The following is a 23,537-nucleotide window of genomic DNA, read 5'->3' as shown; positions in this document are numbered from 1 at the left end:
CACCATCGGTGGCATCAATGAAACCGAACATGGCATCTCGACCACGCTGGACGGAATCAACGCCGTAGAAAAGTCGATAACCGATTTTGAAGAAAAGCACGCAGTGTACAAATATTTTAGTGAGGACTTTATGCATTGGCTCCTCGCTCTCATACTTCTGCAGCTTCTTGCCGTCGGAGTGCTGGCATGCAGTCTTGGGATCGGTGCAACCGTTCGGAACAAGTACGTGGAGCCCAGCAAACGAAGCCGAGCATCGAGCGTTGTCGGTTACGCGTTCATTGTTAGCGCTTGTCTGTTCATCATACATTCGATATATGGAATGACTATGGTCACAGCTCTGACAGCGTACAGTACATTGACAGAATGTTATCTGTGCGCCCCGTATCGTTTGAAGCATTACAACGTTCTGGACGATGCGCTCGCGATGTTATGGCCACTGGAAAGCAGATGGCAACCGTTCGCAAACCTGGTTCCCAGTGAACTGTTTAACAGTTGTAGCAACGAATCGACCTCCATTTTAAACCTACAAGTTCCAAAACGAAATGCATCTTACAAGTATAATTCACCGCTGTTCCGAACTATCCCGGGGACGTCGACATCACAGTTGATGTCTGCTGTGAATGGGCCTGACAAACTCACCTTCCGGGACCACACTGCTATAGTTAAGCTCCTACTAAAGGCTGTCCAGAAGGCATCTTCGGCTAACCACACAATGGCGTCGAGGCAAAGTATAATCAAAATTTATAAGAAATGGGCCCATATAATGGGTACTGGAGTCACCTCAACGAATGAAAGTGGTATTGTGAACATTCTAGTACCCCGGATTTCATCCTATTACTCTCAGTTCTTGAAGGATGCGGTGACAAATGCGGAAACGCTAATAGAGGGCACAGTACAAGTGATTGGGCCGTGCTACATCCCACTCAGCATCGTGTCGTCGTTTATGGATGTTGCCTGCGGTCTGTTCACAACAGAACTGGTGGGACACTGGTTCGCACTCCTCCTGGCAGTCACCATTAGTGTTCTCGTTATACCACTGGCGATGACGGTATCGGATTTCTTTATAAGGAACGGAGGGCGTAGGAGAAGTGTGGACAAGCGCGGTTTGAAGCAGGCAGAAGAATATTTCGCGGACAGAAAATCGTCAACAATGTCGTCGTCGGGAACGTTCTCTGCACATAGCGGCAATGAGCACCCCTCCTATCTGCAAGCCGTTACTAAAGGGCCTTACTCTGAAAGACGGCCGTCCTATCTTCGTGAGGTTAACGATGAGCAGGATTCAAGAATGACTGCGGACAAACAGCGTCAGAGTCGAAGAACAGATGCCAGTGAACAACCTTGGTACCAAAGTAGCCTTAGCGATGAGCGGTCGTCATCTCAAAAAACTATTTCCAATGAACCGCCTTCCTGCCGGCGTACGGCTACAGTCCTAACTCCGGCTAACCATTATCAGACAAACATAGCCATGTCCGTCATGGAAACAATGGCACCGAGGGCGGCAATATGTACCTTGCAACCTTGGCAAGGCTGTGCCTTGCACTATGAAGCACTTCACTCATGCACCGGGGCTCCACCTCATGCACACTCCCAATACGAGTACGCACCGTCATCGAGTCTCTCCTACGCCACAGCTATCGTGTCGTCTCCACACCGCCACGATACAGTTGAGTCCTACGATGAGATATCTTGCTACTATGAACAGCCGCCGTACCACTGTGACGGATCTCAACAAACCTTCGAAGTTTCCTGCAAATATCATGCATATCTGCAATCGTCCACGTCGCAAACATCACGAGTGACTATCCAATCTGCGCCACCATTGCAAGTTATCCTGCGGTCCCCAGCACCTCCTCGGCCAATAGTCGTACAGTCGCCGCCACCGCCACCACCAATTATCGTACGGTCTCCACCGTCGCCTCAACATATTATCGTACAGCCCCCACCACCTCCTCAACAAGTTATCATGCAGTCTCCGCCACCGCCTCCACAAGTTATTGTACAGTCTCCGCCGCCGTCGCCACCGCCACAGTTTAGGGCACGTCAGCGCTACATGGTCTCTGCTCCCTTCATGGGGCAGTTCTCACGAATGCTGTCTGTAAATCGACCAATGGCACCTCCTGCGTCTCGATTGAGTTGCGGTTCCGCACAGAGTTTGCAGACTGCTTCAAGCCACGCAACTATCAACTTATTCGGTGCATCAAGAGGCGGTTATACTTTAGGATCTCCGCCTGCTCCCCAGACTCGGGTTTATGGACGTGCAATGAAGTACGGGTTTCATGCGGCAACACAGACTCAGTACGGTCATGCAGGTCCCTTAGAACAGCAGAAGAGTACGGCTTCGACACATCGCGTTACATCCGTAATACGCCTTCGGAAGCCTTGATCGGTGGACAAATTAAACGCGTTATTGTGATAACGCATATCGTAAAAAGTGACTTCGAAGTGTTTCCTTACAGAGACAGAGTAATTATGCGATAACTATACTGACTATGGCAGATTATGTCAGCAATAAACTACCGCTGTTCCATCCCGTGCTGCTGCGTCGTGCCTGCCTAACTTTCCGAAGCTTGCATGAGGAAGAACGATACCAATGCATTCGAACACGTTAAAAAGCGTTTCTTTTTTCTTTTTACCCATACCCATACCCATATTGGAAAACCGCTGCACCCTTGCCGTAACGGTGAGTATCCTTGCAAAGAACATCAGTAGACTCGCAAAACCTTTGTGTATGTAATGCATCCCGTGTCTCTAGGCATTGTGTAGAATAACGAAAGTATTAACTATTAAACACTAAAAGAGTGACTGCTGCGACACGACCGTTGCCGGCAACGGAGAGATTAAATGTGACGTCAGAATCAGGTGACCTTACCCGCTGGCGGAGTGGCTTAGTGAAACCGGTGAAACTTCGGTTTGAGCGAATTATGCATGTGGTGACAGGTAATGTAGAACGGCAGGACGAATCGCGCGAGTAGTGTTGCATACGGGGAACTAAATTTGAGTATTTAACTAAATTCTAAGGATGGTTGATGTTGATTGATGTTTCCGTTTCTTCTCCACGAATCATAAAATTAAATTAAATTTTAAAAAAATCTATTCGCACTTGTGGCGTGTTGACGGTGTTGCACAGAATCGCATACGTGAGGGGAGTTTAATACGTTATGAGCTTAAGTGTGCAATAAACCGACGGTATTGCAATGTTGCATGCACATTACATCGTCCTGCTAGGTAATAGGTAATAGCAATAAATAAACTTTAGATGAAGGCTGGGACTACCACTAGGACACCGAGAGCGAGCAAGATGGCATGGCTTGGAAGCACAAGAATTCTCCTCTGGACATCTGATTCAAACCAGCCGCTACGGGAAAGATCATGCCGACATTTCGTTTTCTTTTTTGGGGGGGGCGGGGGGGGGATGGAAATGCTCTTCCCTCTGCCGATTCATTACCAACTCCCCAAAACTACGATAACAGGGGCCCGTTGTGCCCATGTGCTTGTCCGGTTGCGTGACGCAAAAAAAAAAAAAAAAAAAAGAGAAGAAGAAGAAAAACATCTGCATCTGAAGAAGAAACTTCGAGGACAACGATTTCTCGATGATGGTGGGATCAAAGTGGTAATTGAGCAGTATTTAATTTTTCTTTTTTTTTTTCTATTTTCGATCATTAAAGGGGAATTAAATAGACCTGATCCGATGATTCCATACATCGTTCCGAGACATCATGCAAAATATTTCATTTATATTCGGCTCCGGGAACTTTGTAATGCAGTTTTCAACTTGTGTCTTTTGCCCACGACTGAAAGCCGGACTTCAACAGTCGTGACGTCAGGAGCGTTCTCCTCTGGCCTTTGCGGCGTCTGTCCGGCGCCTCTCGACGGGCTGTACTTTCAATACGGATGGCATTACTGCATATGTGACGGTGTTGAGCGACGAGGCATACGTGTTGCTTAGTGCATCGTGAGAACAAGCACGAAACACACAACGTCAGTGTCGTTTTTCGGGTTTGCGGAGACCAAATCCCTAAAACAGTTGCGGATTGCCAAAATACATCGTCCTGGATAAAAGCTCGGTGCAGTACCAATGTCTTTTTAAGGTTTGGCCTATCCAGCATGAACATTTGTCAGGCGGGTCCCTCTGAGTTACAGCAGCAACACCTGCAGTTCGGAATAAAATAAGTTATTAAACCCAGTCACCAATCCCAATTGGTCAAAGCTCACCCGAAGATCTCACTTTGCGCCTCAATCAAGCGCCAATTGTTGTTGTGTAGTCTTGCACAATTGTGACGTCGGGAAGAACAATGACGTCACCGAGAAACCGAAACCGGATATGAGATATCAAAAGGACTTAATTGATTTTCTTTAAAACAGGGAAGCGTTTACCCTTTCTATTTTACGGGGATGATATACGTGCAGAGGACAGTCGAATGCAGTCGCGGTCAGGATACCCTCCGGAGGTCCGGACTGTCGCTTCAAGCATACCCAAACGTCTCTTCTCTTTACGTACGTATCAGACAACTTGGAAAGGTATGTGCGAGGTGCACTGATTGACGTATTGAGGGGCTCGGTCGAAAAATGAATATATGTTCTCGGACTCCCGACCACGACAGCCTGGTGCATCGATAATCATAAATTGCAATATCTAAGCTTATATATGTGTATGTGTGAGGTTTGACAATGACCGCGTTTTGAAATAGGATATCACTGAGCAGTGTGTCGCGCGGTTTCCATGCTTATCGATGTCGTCTTAGCGATCTAATGCACAGGGGTGACACAAACCCGCCATTGTTGTAACTGCCCTCAAGCGGGTGCTTTTGGCAAAACTGCCAGCTTGTCCTGGGGGCTTAATCGCTTCATCGTCGTTACGGTCGTTACAAGCTTACGAGTGCCGGGAAATTCAAAAAGGTGGGCACGTGACACATTGCGCGTGATGTGTACTACGGCCTTCACGTATCGCGCGAAGAGCCCCGTGCACGTGTTTTATCACGTGCCCACCTTTTTAAATTTCCCGCCAGCCTTTTTGAATGTTCACAATACCACTTTCATTCGTTGTGGTGACTCACGTCATAGAGAACGTCATTTTGAGGTCATATGACTTTGTTCACATGCCGTTTTGCCGCTTACCGACACATTCCAAATGTCATAACGAGAAGAGATGAACGTATTTTGCCAGCGTAAACTATGCGGTGCTTCTTCCGCGACATGGTAGGCTATTTCTCCGTAATTTGAGTACATCCCATCGGCTCAGTCAGTTTTAACGCGCGGTCGTCATCACATCTTTGAAAGTCGCCAACAGTATAGAAGTGCAAAAGTGGACGTTTTAGTGCTAGACTATCGGATAAAAATAATTACCGTGATCAAAAAACATCCAAAACGTCGCGCAGAAAAGACAACCGCATTGTTTCCAAACGGTTTGGCCGCCCATCACGGGCGCCGCCATCTTTAATGTCACGTGTGCCGTGACGTGCGACCAGGAACTGTTCAGGACGCATTGCGTTCCCCCAGCACGTCTTCGTCTACGGAGCAATACATCGGATGACCCCTGTGATCGAATGCACATTTCAGCCATGGTTAGGTTAGGCTTAGTGGGGCGCACGCGCTAGAGTAGGTACAATGAGGAAGTTGAAGAAGCGTGGAAGTGACACTTAACATGGCTCGAAACCCTACCTCATCTGTGAAGGCGTCGAACAGGGGCTAGATTTTGAACTTTTCGCTATCCCGTAACGCTCGCTAAACGCTCGTGCTCCCCGGTTAACGGCCAATGCGCGTGACGGAATGAGCGCGCAAATTTTGAAAAATAGCTATAACGATCGCTATGTGCACATCAAGATTTAGCCCCAGGAATCGCCATGCGAAATATTTTCACTCCGCGGTTTGTTGTCGCTGCGCAATAAAATTTACAAAAGACAGTCCATGAAAGCAGTCGCAGACGAGAGACACGAGCCCCGCGTGACGTCTTTCGGTGTCATTTTTCTTTGTTGTTTCTTCTCAGCTCAGGCACCGCTTATACATGTTTGAGCTATGCCGTTGGGCGTCACTGGTGACGTGCCGGAGCCCGTGATACGTCACGACGACTTCTCGTTCGCCGATGCGCTCTTCGCATGTGGAGAGGATTTTTTACAGGTGCGCAGAACAGAGCCTTGCGCGCGCTCCCTCTAGTTCACCTGCGCTCATCGTTCTTTCGCAGGGGCTCATTCTATACGCTGTGCAAGTGCGTCTCTGCGCATGAGAGGAGGGAGTGAGAGGGAAGAGGGAGGGCGCCGCCGTAGCCAATGGGGCTTTCCGTTGGGAGTAACAGGGAGAGGAGATATGCGCAGAACGCTCGGTTACTTGCAGAGCGCATTCGTTGCAGAAGACGTCGCCGCGAAAAACAAGAGCCTTTTTTTTAGTCACTTACATACTCTTTAGTTGTATCAGAATGCTGCGGTTTTTAATGCCAATAAATGGTAACGATGGTGTGAGAATAAGACTATCCCCTGTTGGTCCTATTTCTTTTTTTCCTTCTTTGTTTTCTCGGTTGTGTGTAAGAATCAGTGGACACAAAAAGCAAGGTTTGAGGCGAAGCGCTCTGGGATAAGCTTTGTTCTACAACTTTTCTTCAAGCGTTCTAACCTGTTTTGATGCATTTGCTACCTTTTAGCAGATACACTTTCAGTGCTCTCTGCGAGAACAGCTGGGTTCCTTTCCTTGTATAAGTCCCGGCTGCGCCGCTACCAAGTTTGAAGCGAACGAAGAACAGTGAAATTTGTAGGAACGGCAAGGTGGGAAGGACCCCGCAAAATCGTCATGGGTAGCAGCTGAGCTACAAACAACTCTTATCTCCAGTCTAGTTACTTTCCTTCGGTTACCAAGTACCAAAAAAGCTGTCCGAGCCTGCTTTCTTTCTTGCTTTCTTCAACTTTCCCATCTTTCTACCGCTAAAACTCTATTGCATCGGCGGTAAGACGACTGACATGTAAGAAGATCAAGGGCCGCGACGTGTGAACGATTCCCGCCGTGCATAAAAAGAGGCACCTGCGACGCGTCCGTCGATGGGGGGCGTGCGGTGCAGGCCCGGTCTGTGCACCGTCACACACACACACACACTACACGCGTGTGCATGCGTGTGAGTATAGTTCGCAACGGAGGAATATGTTGAAGCCTCGTGAAGCGCTGCTTGTGACCCTGTGTTGTGCCTGGGTTACGTCGCTTTCTGCAGACACGTTTCCTAACAAGTTAGTTATGATCTTATCACTGATGCTTGTTATAGTTCAAATGTATCGACGTTTCCTTTACTTCAAGAGGGCGATAAGATCAAAGGGCGATGGCATGTACTCTGATTTCATCTTGTTCGCACATACATTCCGTGAGGCGATAGTACATTAGATAAATGTTAATCTACAGGGTGTGCGCAGAAAAACGTGACCCACATTTTTACATGTAACTCGTTGTCAACTTACCCAAGGAACTTCCGGTGGCGAACGATTTATGCGGGCGAAAGCCACAAAAAAAAATCATAGAAGCCATACTCAGCGTAAAAAATAAACATGGCGCGAAGACATGGGCTTCCATGCATAAGAATAGGGCTGTCATGACAGTGCATGGTAGTGCACGGCGGTCTCAGGAGAGTTATGCGCAGGTACCGCTAGGGGCACTACTGATGAACATTCATGTGGGACATCGTTTCGATTTCTGCACCGATAGCTCTCTAAGCGATACCAGAACACAACTCTCCTGCGTCCGCTATGTTGTCCCATTCTGATGCACGGAGGCCAACGTTTTCGTTGCTCCGTTTATTTTTTAAGCTGAATATGGCTTTCACAATTTTTTTGCAGATTTCGCACACATAAATGCGCCCTCGTGCGCAACCGGAAGTTCGTTCGTTAGTTAGTATTTTAACAGAAACTCCGTGCAAAACGAATTACATCTTGAAGGGTGTAACCCGTGCGTTCATTTCTAAACACACGTTGAACGAAAAGCAGTACCAAAACTGTAATATTTATATTAAGCCTTTGACGCTTCCCGAGGCCCGTGTTGCGATCCATCACTTAGACGCGAACGAATAATGGCGAGGTAGCTTGTATATCCATATGTGCGTATACACACACATTCAGCAAATGTACCATTCTGTGGAAGTGTCGGTATACGTAAGACTATGAGAAGTGTATGGGTAAGATGTTGTTAGCCACATAATTCTGGGCGTACATAGGGTATGCTAGTATACCACTGACGACGTATGCAATGGAAGCAATACAAAGAGATTCTTTTTTTTCCGCAATACAAAGAGATTCGTTTTGAAAGAAGCATCGGCCTTCCTCGGGACTAGTTTTTACACACATTCCGCAATATCACATGTGCGCACACTCTTAAAAATGAACTTCACCTCATAGCACGCTCCTAACCAACCATAATCTCAAATGATATCGTTATCTGACCTGGTTCGTTGAAAACGGGGGGCGTACGCCTTTTTTGTGACAATTATGAACCGCATAAGTTTCACAAAAAGGCGTACGCCTCCCGTTTTTAACAAATCAGGGCCGATAACGATATCATTCGAGATAGTGGTTGGCTAGGAGCGTGCTATGAGGTGAAGTTCATTTTTAAGAGTGCACATCTGCACCTCACCTTACGAAAGCAATGTTAGTTTTGCGTGCACCGTCACGTATTCATAAAATAAGAAGGGGAAAAAAAAGACGAAGACGTTCTCCGCAACAAATAGTAGTACTAGGAGTAGTTAGTAGTAGAAAGTAAATAAATATCTAGTACGGCAACTGGTAGAGCCAGAAGCCGCATCTACAGATAGAAAATGAAAAAAAAAAACGGTGAATAACAAAGCTGTTCGACAAGCAATTAAAGAAATCTGTGCAGCAATGGCGCCCCTGTGGATCGGTCGGCAACGTGTCGCATCGCTGAACGGGATCTATCCTGGCCGAGACAAGTAAAATTAATTCACCCAATGTGGCGTCGCTCAATATCATAGCTTTCTTCGCAAAGCACGCCGCTACGGTTGAACAAAGCTAATTAGTTATTATCCAGGGGATAGTGGGAACTATAGTCGTGTCGAACTGAACCATGAAAAGAGATCTAGTCCCTCAGCTCTCAAAATATTACCGCGCCGCAGATAGGACGGCTGGACACAGAGAATTCACTCTTCCTCCTCCGCCATATAATATAACCCATCATACTCACCCTGCTTTCGTATTGGCTGCTTGGACCGGCCGCATGGCACTACGCGAGCCCTCTGTACCACTTCCCTATTGATGGCACATATGGGCGCATGGAGGCGCTGCAGTAGTTCTCCTAACGCGCTATGGTGTCTCCGTATCTCTAACAGCGTATGTAGCTGGCGGACTACATTTCTGTTCCTTTTTAAAATGAAGACCGTTATAGGGGTACACGGTGCAGAAATCGAAATCCGTGGTATAGTTTCGGTTTCGTATCCAAATGTGCTATGCTCTAGTTGGCTTTTATCATTGCCGACGTTTCCTAGAGAATGACGTCACACGTTCCAGAGAAGAGTTCGAATCATCCTGCACCACATTTAAAGTTGAACACGATCAAGTACGAAATGACAATCATTGCAACTGGGAAGTTCGTAACGCTTAATCGTTGTGTTTGTCGCAGAACCTGTGTAACTTTGTTATGAAAAAAAAAACAAAAAACAAAAAAATAAGACAGCTGCATGTCACATATGACACTGGAATCTGGGATTGTGCATCGGTGCTACTCTATGTCTGACCAGTAAGACGAATAGTTCTTCAGAGTGGCGAACGACGGAGGCAGACTCCCATCTTAGAAACGCGGTTGTGGAAAAAGTAATCGTGCCTCTGTCAGGATTGGACAAATACCTGTTCCTTTTTGTTTGTTTGTTAACTTGATTATACCCGACAGTTTGAACGGTACACTAAGCTTGTAAGTCACTCCCTAGTAGTGCTGTAAATCCCGTGCCATTTTTGGTCCCGGGATTTCAGATTTTTTTTTTTCGACGAGTTCCAGGATTCCGAGACGGGATCGTGGGATTGAGATTACACCTAGACAGCGCACGTTCACAGCCTACTACGCACCCAAGCAGCACAATGTACTGAAAGTCGAATGTAATGGGGGTGGACGGGCTGGTGGAAGGTCTTGAACACCCCCCTGAAACTAAAAAACATGGATAAGACACATACCGTGCACCCCTATTGCACTCGACTTCCAGTACATTTTGCTGCTTGGGTACACTCTACTACGTACATCATATACAATCAACTATCTACACGTCAATGAACACTCGAAAGAAATATGCAGACGTAAGGAAAGCCAGACAGCGGCAGGAATCTTATCACGCACCTCTCGATTGCCGATCGCGTGCGTTAACCATTACGTGCGCTGGTATCTCGCTTTCCGACAATCTACAAAGGGGACTTATCGGAAATAACGTTCGTCATAGTTTAATACTTTCTACAGCATTTTTTAATATGCGACACTCTTTGGCCGACGCGGCGTTTTTGTGGCGACTTCCACAAATGGTACCGCTATTTGCGGTCATCGCGTGCACCGATTCATTTCATATTTTAATATTTTATATCCCGAACGGAATCAAGCTTCAAAATACAAGAGTAAGCCATTGAGGTAACAAAACCTGGCAATCAACAGGAAGTCAATGCCCCTGGCAGTTTAATCTTCACGAAATCACTGATTTTCGAAGCTCCTGGTTGTTTATTTATTAAGCAAGTGGTTCATGTTGCGTTGAAGGGCGTGTGTGTGGAGTCCTTTCGAAGAGGTAGCGAGAGTATTGAATATTTTGCTATAGTTCGTACACTTACGTACGCAAGACGTCTAACCACAAGCTGGTTGAATCGCTTACCTCCTCAGGGATGCCGCAATACTTCGTTTGGAGCCATACACTCTTAAAAATGAACTTCACCACATAGCACGCTCCTAGCCAACCACCATCCCGAATGACAACGTTCTCGCCCCTGATTTGTTGAAAACGGGGGGAGGAGCCTATTTTGTGCCGTGCATAATGTACACAAAATAGGCTCCTCCTCCCGTTTTCAACAAATCTAGGGCGAGAACGTTGTCATTCGGGGTGATGGTTGGCTAGGGGCGTGCTATGCGGTGAAGTTCATTTTTAAGAGTGTAGGGGCCACTAAAGCGACCACTCTAGTAATCTCTTCTTCTTTTTGTTTTTTTCTGTTGTTCGCGAGCACGGCAGACACACAATCGGTTTCACCCCGCGCCCGTGGCAAGGGCAAAAGACCGTCGCGTGTGTCACACGTTCGAATCTCACTCGGCGGCACCGCGGCTTGGTTGGTCGGTTCTAAAGATTCGATTCTCCGCTTTGGGCAGTGAGATTCGGATTCGCGAATCTCGAATGCCTGCCCACCATTCTAGGATTCGTAAATTCGCGGATTTCCGTTGGCACATCCCTACAAAATACTATCGTGCCGTTCAAGATTCGTGAAGTTCTCTACGATGGGGAAGTCTATATGTTCCAGTCAATGTCCCCGTGCCTGCTTCTTTGCAGCCCAAAACTGGCGGGTGAAGGTGGCCACCTGGTTATCAGCACAGCTCAGGGAAAGAATATCAGCTTTCGCACGGGGTCGGGGCGTGGTAGAATCCTCTTCAACGGCGAAGATGTAGCCGCCATGTTGGATACGGTGAGCGCCTTTACTCTCCTTTCACTAAAAGTGTCCTCTTGTATTTCGCTGTACGTCAAAAAAAACAAAAAAAAACAAAAAAAAAAAGAAACATCAGGGATATTGTATTCGTAGACTACGTAGACTAGCAATACACGGCTATAGCCAATACAAACATCAGGGATAACAACAAAAAACAAGAACATAAAAAAGAATAATAAAATTAAATAAAAAACATCAGGGATATTGTACTCGTAGACTACGTAGACTAGCGGTACACGCAATACAAAAAAAATAATAAAATAAAATAAAAAGCATCAGGGATATTGTACTCGTAGACTACGTAGACTAGCGATACACGCAATGCAAAAAAATAATAAAATAAAATAAAAAAACATCAGGGATATTGTACTCGTAGACTATGTAGACCAGCAATACACGGCTATAGCTCATACAAACATTTCAGTATCTTCAAATACTTCAAATACCACTAAATGTAGAGACTCTCATACATCTTTGTTAACGTGGCCCACATTGGTGGAACGTATCTTCGATTGCTAACGAAAGGTCGCGGGGCAGTATTCCTTTCGGTGCTGCTGCACCGAAAGGTTGTTCTCAATATTTCATACGAGCACCTTGGTTAATGCTTGCAGTGGCGCTCTTTGATCATGATCGAGGTGAGTGGCACATAAAGTTCTTGAAAGCACACTGGGACTTATACTGCGCCCCGTAGCGACCCTTCCGGAGTTTCAAAATTGTTCGCATCGTATATGGCATGTGCGAAATGCAATCTTCACTTTGGAGCGTTGTTACCTGGAATGTACGATAGAGTCGGTGTAAAGGGGACTGCCTCCACAAGTATTTACCCTCTTTAACGACAATACAAACTTCCATGCGAAAGTTAGGTAGCATATGCAAAGACTGCGGGAGCAAATTGGAAATCGCTGATATTGCTTCCCCATTATATTGTTTACACTGTATAGAGAGTCACGCAGAGCTCAAGGCGCTGTTTCGTGTATATTGTCACGAAGCGAAATGGGTCGGCGAGTCGTCGAATAAACAGCGAACGGTTTATTAGACTACTTGGTAGCAAAACACAAGAGTGATAGCTCTCTGAACACAAGTGAGTCCAAAGAATGAATGCTCCAGCTTGGAGCGCACAAGCATTTAAGCGTCGCGCCGAAAAGTTTAGAAACAGCACGTGCAGCAGGCGATGTGTCTGGAAGCTTCTTTCTCCTTCTTCAGCATGCGCCGGGATGAGATGTACCGTTTCGTGCCTGCCCTGGAAGTTTCGCGATGATGATTCGTGGCAATATTACCTCGGCGTCCTTTTCCCGGTCGTTTTTACCCGACTTTACTGTAACGCTTGGCATATGTGTTTACATCGATGCACATGACCCTCGTTTATATTTAGTTGGCATAAAGTCGGGCCAAGTGCCGATTTACTCGTTGAATATTGCGACGTTAACTAATAATTTAGCACTTATAATGGCAACCTCACTTTGTTTCCATTCATCGACGCTTTGTGTCACTTTGTGTCAGAAATAAAAACGTGACCATGATTTCCGCGCCTTGTAATTTTCTCAAGACGTATTGTCACGTTTCTGTCCATGCAGGTGAAGAATGCTCACGCAAGACTGGCACCGGTTCTCGACACGGACCAGGTAAGAAGAATTTCCGTGACAATGTGGATCATATCAGAAATCACTCGTGAATTGTTTCAACGTTTTTCTTACCGCTACACAGCCTAGTTATTCTGTTCTTACTTGGCTTGAGGTCTACTTTCTTATTATCTGAATTTGCGCATCTGGATCTCGAATTTTAGCACGAATCAAAGTGCTGCATTTCCGAAATGAAATGCGTTTAAAGGTGAATCTAAAGCTCATTATAATAATACCATATTATTTCATCGAGTATATGTATATGAGAACAAGCTTGCTGGTTACAGATAGCAGATGCATTATTTAACTCATCGGAACGTTCACTTTCCATACGGTAAAATGCGTAGCGCCACACAAGTACGGCAGGAACGTACATCAATACGCACGCCCAGTACAAATGCACACGTATACGTAAGGGCTAAGAAAGTAGTACTATAGTGTCAAAACCTAGTAGAATATAGAAATACGTATACATGAGGCAGTACAGCTAGGAGTATCTCGAAGAACTTAAAGGGGCAGTGAAAGTTCCTCTAAAGAATTTTTAATCTTCGTCGGATTGTGCAACAAATAGCGCGTCCTCGTTATGGGCAAGAACGATAATCGCCTTCTACGGCGCGAGAAAGGTCTTCCATCTGTACACCGTCTAGAAGCCCCTCACTTCCTCGTGAAAGCCCGCAAGTGAACGATGACGTCACGCCATGACGTGCAGAGTACGCCGCCGGTAGCGCCATGCCCTGTCTGTATAGCGGACCAACTTTCAATGGGTACAACAGTGCGTCCCAAACTGAGGGGTGTTGCGAAGCGGCTCGAGAACTTGAAAAACAGACACCAACGACTTCCGCTGAAGCTCCGTAATTTTGAGCAGGTTAGGCAGGAAGATACACGCTCTTCCTTGGGTGCTAAAGCCATGAGGGCCCATCTTCCCTTTGCAGCAAAATACTTGTGCGAGCTTTGCTTACTGCACTGACGTCAATGAAAATAGAGTACAGGTCCCAGAGCAACATCAAGGCTGGAACGCAGAGTGTGTATCTGTGCCCAAACTACGCCCTCGTTTAGAAACTACTCGTCTAGTAATAAAAGAAGATGGACGAATACGCAGCTAGAGAGATTCTTGTCCCAGACCATATTTTATAATGAAACATCAGTGACAATGAAGTCAAAGTAACAAGACGTGCAGCACAACGCCTTTATCTATTGAGGCATTATCGATGAAAGCAGGTAGATTGAAACAGCTGTCTCCAAGAGTGCCCGTTGTGTCGTCATAGTGTGTACCACAGGCCATATTATATCGCGGCCAGTAGAGAAAGACAAGTACCATAGAAATTCCATCGTTGTATTTTTTTTTTTTTTTGCGTGTGTCAACGTAAATTAATCTATATTTCTCCGCAGATGGGTGCATTGTCGAACATCATTCCAAGTGTCCAGAGCCTACAAAGCCAGGTTCTGGGCCTCATGAATAGTACGAACTCGCTACGTTCAGAGGTATGTGTTGATCTTGAACGGTCTTCCTACAAGCGCTATTCTACGTTGTATTATGATAATAGTCACACATGCTTCCTGTGAACTTCTACGGTGTACGAAATGACTCTCATAACTGAACATTTAACTATCTGACTGGAGGCACTTAACTCATTTTATAACTCAAACAGTAGTTCACCAAGCGCTTGTAGTATGCGCACGTCAGTAAGTCCCACGTAAGTCACATTTGTCATTGTAGGTCAAGCTCGTCGTCAGTGTATTTTGGGTTTCCGATTTTCGGTGATTATATCTTCGGAGCTGTTACAAGGTTGGGCGAAGATCAAGAGATCGAGAGAAGAGAAGTTATCTTGCTATACTAGCAATATGTTATTAGCATACAAGATATTATGAAGCTGTGAAGCGATAGAAGTGATAGTGATAAGTATAAGTGATATAGGTGGTATATGTGATAGCGATAAGTATAAGAGATAAGCGATAGTGAATTGAAGAAGTGGTATAACGTATGTCACTTCTACAACCAAGGTATCCAACATCAAGGGACGAAGACTTCGAGTGCTGCAGCGAAGTGTAAGTACGGCAAAATATATCGATCTTCGAGCTATGTTAGAACATTGAAAACAAAGTCCGATATGCATTTGTATGGTTCTATATCTGAACTATTCTACAGACTTGTTGTTGTGATATCAGCGTTGTTGACATGATGTCGTGATATTACGATGATGTTGTACAGCGGTATTATGGGAGGGGTTCGGATATTTGGAGGAACAGCCTCGTAGTGTGATCATACACAAAACAAAACTTAAATTTTTTGTGAGTAATGGTCGAAACAGAGCTCTAAGCAAGAGCTCCAGAACATAAAGGGCGTGTTGGTTGAAATTCTACGTGAGAGTAGAACGCACAAGGATAAATCGCACACACACACACACACACACACACACACACACACATACACACACACACACACACACACACACACACACACACACACACACACACGCGCGCGCGCGCGCGCGCGGACGGACGCACGGACGGGCAGACGAATAGCGTTCAACTTGCAACTGAGGCTGTTTCAGAAACAGTTGAAAAACTAATCTGGGAAGTCACGTGGAACAAAGGTATCCTCGAAAGGGGACGTGGTTACGTACGCTTGGCTGCCGTTATCGGAAGAACCTTCAACGAAACTGGTCTCAGCAATCTCTCGACCTACACGGGAAAGACATCGAAACAGAACGGTGGCATTGTCACACAAAGGGCAACAAGAGTGCTAAGAACTAAGGTGGACTTTAAGGAACACGATAAGGGCTGTTCGTCTATGTGTGCCTTGTTCTTGCACGTCCTGTTACTAGGCCGAACAGCTGTAAACGTTTTATTCAGAAAAGCCGAGATGTTTTTGACAACTTTGAAGCAATCTGCCGTAATAGCCGATGCCATGTTGAAGGTTATGAAAAACTTCACTCTCGTCTTAAACTGTGAGAAACGTCACGAGCACGTCACGCCATCACTGTAGCGGCCTTTCGTCATACTTTCATCGCCCAAGGTTTTCACAAATGTGGCGGCACATGCGGTCGTAGTCCTTGTTCAGGACCAGTCATCAAGACCCATTGCCCTTGCAATGGGTACGCCAAAGGATTATAATATTCTAATGAGGAGCAGGGTTCACGTATAAAGTGAAGCCAACGTTTGTGTGACGATATGCTGAATGTGCTGCAGGGTAGTACTAAACAAGCTCGACTGGCTGCGCTTCTCTTACGTGCACCGGAAATCTCCGACACTGTGCCAGGAATAATGGACAGCCGTATAATATTTGTACTCTCCCCTGCCGAGATCCAGTCCACGATTTTAAGAATTGGGGCTCGAGATCGAGATGGACAGAAACTTTTATTTCTTTAAATACAATGGGAAATCCGGAAAGACAAAAATACGTCAGTTTTTCAATGTATTCACCGTGCGCATCTGCCATCTAGACACCAGTGACATCGCTGTGGCAACTCTATGATACTGTTGGAACTGGCCCGAGGATGTTTACTTACTCTAGCCACGGAGCAGGTGCTGGATGTCAGGGACTGGCGATGCGGCTGCTACAGTACCTTCGCTGTACAAAGGAATGGGCTGCTGTCTTAGTCACTGCAGGCACCTTTCTGGCGGGCTTCATCTGTGTGGAACGTCTTTCCTCCAAGGTGCTCCATAAGGGGCACATACAAATGGTGATCGCTTTGGGCTGAATCTAGGCTGTGAACAACTTGGCGAGAAAAACCTCCCAGCGCATTTCGGCCGGGGCTGCCACAGTCAAACTCGCCGGGTGAGGCAGGGCATTGTCATTAAGACAAATGACCATTCCGGACCACATTCCAGGCCCTTTCTTGCGAAGTGAGTTTTACGTGGCACCCTTTGTCAACGCGGAGTAGTACTGGGCGTTAATCGTTACCCCTTATTCCAAGTAGCCCACATGGACGACTCCCGACATGTGCCAGATGACATTTGCCAATGACTTTCCAGCGAAGGGCTGCATCTTCGGCGGCGGTGAAGCCTTACGTCGCCATTCTCTTCTTCTTTGTTCTGCTGCTTCTTGTTGTCTCTGGGTTGAAAAGGTCCATCCATATTTCAAATGTGTGATCACTGATTGCAAAAATATGTCCCTTTCGGATTGAAACTGGTTCAGCAGCGCTCCTTTCTGGCCTCAAGTGATGTACATTGCGGAATGCTCGCGGATGATTGCCTCCACACTGCCGACTCTAATATTAAGAGGGGCTGCAGTGCCACGGAACTGTTACTCGCGATTCTCGAGGATGGCTTACTCAACGCCTGCGATGTTCACTGGTGGAACTTCAGTCGCACGAACGTGTCCATGTGGTTCATCCGTCACTCAGTCCTGTCTTTCGCCAAACTGTCTGCATCATTCGTACACTCTGCCGCTTGAGGTCGTTGGTTCCCAATGCGGTGCCCGTAATCTCTGCAAAGCCTCAGTTGGTTTGACGTTCTCCTTCACAAGGAACTCGGGTATACATTACTGTTCTATACCAACAGACACATAGGTATCCATGATAGGTACCGTTGCTGAACATGCTACTGACCCGAGAAGGAATGCACCTCATCATCCTATTTAATTACATTTACTCACCGATTTTTCTGAAGGAAAAGTACTGGTCAACCTTGTACCCACATGATTATAGCCAATTGCTTGTTACGTATTACCCTTGTTGTGTCCGCTTGCATTCCTAGGTTGCGCTTTCTATGCTCCTATCAGGCCTACGAAGCATGTACGTCATGATGCAATGACCTGTGCCAACCTTATTTATTTATTTATTTATTTACATATGTTGAGGACCCCCAAGGGGGTATTACACAACGGAGGGGCAAGGAAAAAGACAAGGAAAGCAAGCATGTAAAAAAACAAACAAACAAATAGCAAAAATATTGCAACAGATGTACAACCAATATAAAACAATAGATTCGCAGTGCTCACTAGAAATGACATTGGATGAATGCAAAAGGAAAAGACGGTCGAGGTGAGAAAATAAAAGAAAAGAGGTGGCGGAAAGTGACGCTGGAGCGATCATGAGATGTAGGCTATGTTTTGTAGTGTTGGGTGATGGCAGCCTTAAAGTGGGCGGGGTCTTGCATAAAAACGATCGACTCTGGCAGGTGATTCCAGTCCCGAATTGTTTTAGGAATGAAGGAGTACATGAAAGAATTAGTATGACATTGTGGGGTTCTAATCTTGTGAGCGTGGTCGTGACGTGAAGAGATGTATTCCGCAGGGGGGAGAAGACGATCACGAGTGTTTCTGTTATAGAATAGCTTATGGAAAAGACACAGACGGGAGACCTTTCGTCTGAATGTGAGATGGTCCATGCCAAGGTCTTCTTTTAGTCCCGAGACGCTACAATCCGATTAATAATTGGAGGTGATGAAGCGTGCGGCCCTGTTCTGAACTGATTCCAGGGCATGTATCAAATACTCCTGGTGTGGATCCCAAACAGCACAGGCGTATTCTAATTTGGGTAGTACGAATGCTCGATAAGATAGGAGTTTGATGTGAGGCGGAGCAAGTGCAAGATGGCGGCGAAGATATCCCAGATATCCTTGTCTTTTGAACCGGCACTTAGCAGTCGAAGACTTAATAATGTTTATGAACCCCTGTGTTCGAAGCCGCGACGAAAATTTGCGATGTCACGTAATGATGGTGCACTATACAGTTGGACGTGGTCACAACGACTCTCAATATCACAGTGCCAAGCGATGATGCCATGTCTGCAGACATGCCCCATTGGATCGACATGGATTGATCGTAAACTAATCCGACTGTCCTGGAATATCTGTACGTCACGCAGTACCACCTGTATAACGGCTCTGCTCGCTTGTTCATGTTATCATACTAGTATGGAAGATTGCGATGCTATTCGTATATGTTTACAGAGAGAGTTTGGCAGTACACCTAGAAAGACAGAGCTGTAAGAGAACAAAAGTCCGTAGTACTACTATTTAGAATAATATATTATTTCTGACGCACGGCCTTTCTTTCTTGAGGAGTGAATGGACATGACTCCCTTCGTACATTTCGTATCTTATTGCAGTCTACACATGTTACATAGGCACCCTTAATTCCAGGTGGTGAATCCCATAACTGGTGTAACCGTTCTGGGGACGGTAAGTTGAGTTAATGCTATCAACCATGGAATAAAGCGATAATGATATTAGTCTTGTACGTAAAAGTCCGAAGACAGTTGACGCCACCTCTTGTCGAAATTAACGTGACCTTAATTACAGAATGGAGGTAGGTACATATTGTCAATATCAACCTTGCTTCGTAATATCCAGGATCTACGGCAGGACGAATGTGCTTCCAATCCGTGCCAACATGGTGGCACATGCATCGATCTCTTCAAAAAGTACCAGTGTCTGTGTCGTGAGAACTGGGAGGTAAGACGTAAAACGCCTTGTACACGCATTTTTGACCATGTACCAGCTGGCCTGCGCCCTTGCCCTTTTGCCATAAAACGCCTTCTATTTATCTTAGGAGAAAACACCACCCTAGCTCTCACGTGCCCTGTTACACGATAAGTTGTCAAGGATAATTGAACCTTCGCGCGTAGGGTCACCAAGCGTGTATCGTGGCAACCTGCCATAGGAGCATTGGAGTCATGCTCCCCGGGCAGGTCGGCATATTATACGCTGCATGGCACCGCACTCATGTTCAGTGGCCGACGGTTTCAAGGATACCCGAAGACTGCTCGTGTAACACGACCATTAAAGGGGAAGTTGAAACCTTGCGTAGCACTGACTAGATCTATATCTTTTGTATTAATGCGCCTGTTATTTGTACCATTATCAACCTGAAATTTAAGTTTAACAGCAGAGGGAGCAGCAGCTGCTTAAGAAATCCGCGAATACTGTCACCGCGCCTATAAGCTTTTAAAACCGTTGCCTCGTAAAAGCCTCAACCAGAAAGAGGAACGGACCGCAATACTGAAAGGCCTGTCTCCAAATATCCATTTGACGATTAAGGTTCGAGGCCAAAGCGTTCCATTATAACGAGATATATGTCGTTTGTCTCTGCAGAGCGACATTTTCAATGGATACACATATTTTTTAAAGTAGGAGTCAGATGGCCCACGACCATAAGATTTTTCTTTTTTCTTTTTTGGAAGCGGCGTGTTCTGAAACGGGCCGGTGTCCTTGGGACAGCTCTGTCCAGGCATATGTTTCTTGAACAGTATTCTTGATATGATTATATTGTGGGGAGCAATGACGGACGAGACAGACGGCAGACCTGTTGCCATGTGGTTTGGTGTCTTGTACTGATGGTCACGTGGAAGTAGTAAGTTCGGATGCTCGTGGGAGCTACCAAGATTGGTATCGATGGTGCTGTCCTGAATGGTTGTGGCGACAGCTACAACATCAGCTACCGCGCCGTAGTTGAGATCGTGGCTCTTGGACATGTAGCCTGGTAGTCATTTTTGGTCAGCCAGTCAGCTTCCGGTAATCCTTTTCTGGTAGGGTGCCCAGTGCGAACAAGACGTGGACGAGTGCTCTCGTTACGCTTATAGTGACCTGGGTTGTCAGAATGGAGGAACCTGCATCAACACTCCTGGAGGGTACATGTGAGTATCCCCTGAGAATGTACACACTTTGTAAACCTGCATAATGAACTGCTGAATATTTTGATCAGGCAGCGGTGGTTATAAAAGACTTTGCCTCCTTCCCCAGCAGTTGCGCCACTGAAAACTGAATCACCGTGCGTTTTTGCTTGAAACAGACTTCTAGATCAATTTTCATTTATTAAGGATCGATAATCGGCTAATTACTTGATGAATGGACATGTATGTGATGAGTTCAGACCATAAATGAACAGACCACAGATTTCCACGTGGCAGCGCTAAATCAACGCCACCATGCCACTACCTGGTGACACCATCAGAAAACGAAGACGTAGACTACGAGATCTTGTGAACGAGAATGAGAAAACATATCGATACACATCACAATAATAGAAAAAGAAAATTCTACTCACAAGCTGTCATGCAGAATCCGCGAAGTTATGCAAAATTGTGGAATATGGTTATACAGTTACCAGCACTCATACGAGGGTGGATCAAATATAACTGAGACTCATTTTATATATCTTTCATTTATAGTAAGAAATCACTCAATGGCGCATCATTTTTCTGTATTGTCTCCCGACGTAGAAATGCATTTCTCCAAGCGGGTCGGGATCTTTTTGATCTCCTCTTCGTAAAAATAAGTGGGATATGGTGGTGGTGGTGGTGATAGGGCTTGCCGTTGTCGGCCTCACGTATGCGGGCAACGTCACGACTCACGCCCTGGGGGACCGTGCGTCCTGGGCCGACTTCTAAGGGAACTGTGCCGACATATGTCTGAAAGCGTCTGAGGAAAACCCAGGAAAAACCCCAGACAGCACAGCCGGCACCGGGATTCGAACCCGGGTACCTCCCAGTCTCGACGTGACAGCATATATCAGCGGATATATCAGCAGCCAGTTGGGCACTCCACCACTGCGTCGTCGTCGTCGAATCGTTGGCCTCCTATGTGGTCTTTGAGTGGCTCAAACGGGTGAAAGTCACAAGGCTATAAGTCAGGGCTATAGGGTAGGTGTTCCAGTGGCGTCCAGTTCGTTTCCCCTAATTTTGCACACGTGACGGCTGCAGTGTGGGGTCTGGCGTTGTCATCACTTGATGGTTCGTCACTCCTTCTTCTGCGATAAGCAGGGTAAACTTCACACAAAAATTCACAGCAACACGCAGTGTTGATGGCGCGACGATGGTGCAAGAAATCAGTGTGCGTAATGCCGCGCTCGTCAAAAGAAAAAAAAAGAAGAAGAAGAAGAAAAGCAATTACGAGCACCTTGCCAGCTGACAGCCGAGTCTTTGCTTTGGCAGGGTCTTTCGCTTTCAACCTCCTGACAGCCTTCCACAAACTCCTTGTGCCATGCAAACGCCTCGCAGCCTCGGCAGTGTTTGACCCCGAACTGTGACCTCAATATGTGCAGAATTTCGGTCGATTTTACACCCTCACGAGTAAGAAACATTATAATAATACGATGCGTAATGGACGGGTGTACCTCTTTCTCAGATACCTCTTACCTCTTTCTCAGATATGGTATTGTGTGATACGGTATGAAGAAATATAACAAGACCGGCCGGCTTCTCACATGATTACTAACCCACCTACCTAGTACGTGCACAAGCGGCAGCGTGCGCCAGTTGACAGAACGCGCTCTACAGCAAAAGTCTCGTTTATATTTCATCCACCCTCGTATACCACGCACGAAATGGCAAACTTGATTTTCTGCGACATTCAACACATACGAAAATAAAAAGCAAAACAACCGCTAATATGGCTGCTGTAGCTTTCAAGCCCGAACACCGTGCACATTCGCTTTGTCTTACAGATGCCAATGTCCCGCAGCGTACCATGGCGTGCACTGCACGGAGCAACATGACGACTGCGCCTCGTCGACCTCGCAAGCTCTCTGCGGCCACGGTACCTGCATCAGCAGAAAGAACCAATCGGGACAGGTAGGCGCGTCCCTTCTCTCGCAAGACCCTCTCTATGTCTCTGTCCACTGCGCCTCGGGTTCTTCGAATATTAAAGGGTGTGTAAACGTCGTTGTCTTTCTTAATCTCAATGGTTTCATTCTGGTTGTCTGATGGAACGACGATATACTTACACACACGTCGGCGGATGAACAAGATGTAAAGGCTACAGAAATGAAAGCAACGCGCTACGTTGTGTATCGCAAATCTTGACACACAAACACGGTAACGGTTCATCACACCGTCCGTCTTACCATACAACCGTTTCCCGTGCGTGCAGGCGGGATACAGCTGCATCTGCGACCAAGGTTGGACGAAACGACCTTCCGGCGACGACCCTGCCTGCACTGAAGACGTGGACGAATGTAACACAGGCCGACACTTCTGCTCACGTCAGCCCCTCGTACAGTGCATCAACTACCCTGGGGGATTCACCTGCGGACCATGCCCAGCGGGTACTGAAATCAAATATAATGGCGTATTCCAGTAGTCGGTCTACAGTTAGCACCCACTAAAGGGGCACAAAATGCTCTATAGCTATAATCTACAGGGTGTTCTTTTTCTTTATGCTTTCCGATGATTTTTCTGTAAAAAAGCGAATGCACAATACAAACCGTTTTTACAGGTTGGTCATGCTGCGAGGTGGACATCCTCTCGAAGAGAGTATGTAGCTACTATGCGAGCCATGATGAGTCTGTTAAGGAACGTAATTTTTCAATATTTATGACAACTACCTAAATTATTTAACTCCT

The 23,537-nt window shown here is 46.2% G+C and overlaps 2 protein-coding genes across 2 annotated transcripts in view; one reads left to right on the top strand and one right to left on the bottom strand.

Annotated features, from left to right (window-relative positions):
* Positions 1-7,504, bottom strand: part of LOC135386456 (thimet oligopeptidase-like) — a 55,180-nt gene extending 47,676 nt beyond the window's left edge. The window contains exon 1 of the mRNA XM_064616361.1: positions 7,431-7,504. The gene's annotated coding sequence lies outside the window, so the exon portion shown is untranslated. The remainder of the gene's footprint in view (positions 1-7,430) is intronic.
* Positions 7,123-23,537, top strand: part of LOC135385101 (cubilin-like) — a 129,939-nt gene continuing 113,524 nt past the window's right edge. The window contains exons 1-10 of the mRNA XM_064614277.1: positions 7,123-7,205; positions 11,480-11,612; positions 13,208-13,255; positions 14,642-14,734; positions 15,254-15,298; positions 19,340-19,378; positions 19,550-19,651; positions 20,729-20,832; positions 22,641-22,767; positions 23,066-23,240. Coding sequence (XP_064470347.1) covers positions 7,123-7,205; positions 11,480-11,612; positions 13,208-13,255; positions 14,642-14,734; positions 15,254-15,298; positions 19,340-19,378; positions 19,550-19,651; positions 20,729-20,832; positions 22,641-22,767; positions 23,066-23,240 — 949 coding nt within the window. The remainder of the gene's footprint in view (positions 7,206-11,479; positions 11,613-13,207; positions 13,256-14,641; positions 14,735-15,253; positions 15,299-19,339; positions 19,379-19,549; positions 19,652-20,728; positions 20,833-22,640; positions 22,768-23,065; positions 23,241-23,537) is intronic.

This window comes from Ornithodoros turicata, chromosome 2, assembly GCF_037126465.1.
Source record: "Ornithodoros turicata isolate Travis chromosome 2, ASM3712646v1, whole genome shotgun sequence".
In the NCBI taxonomy this organism is placed as follows: domain Eukaryota; kingdom Metazoa; phylum Arthropoda; class Arachnida; order Ixodida; family Argasidae; genus Ornithodoros; species Ornithodoros turicata.
This window is presented reverse-complemented; position numbering and strand designations above follow the sequence as displayed.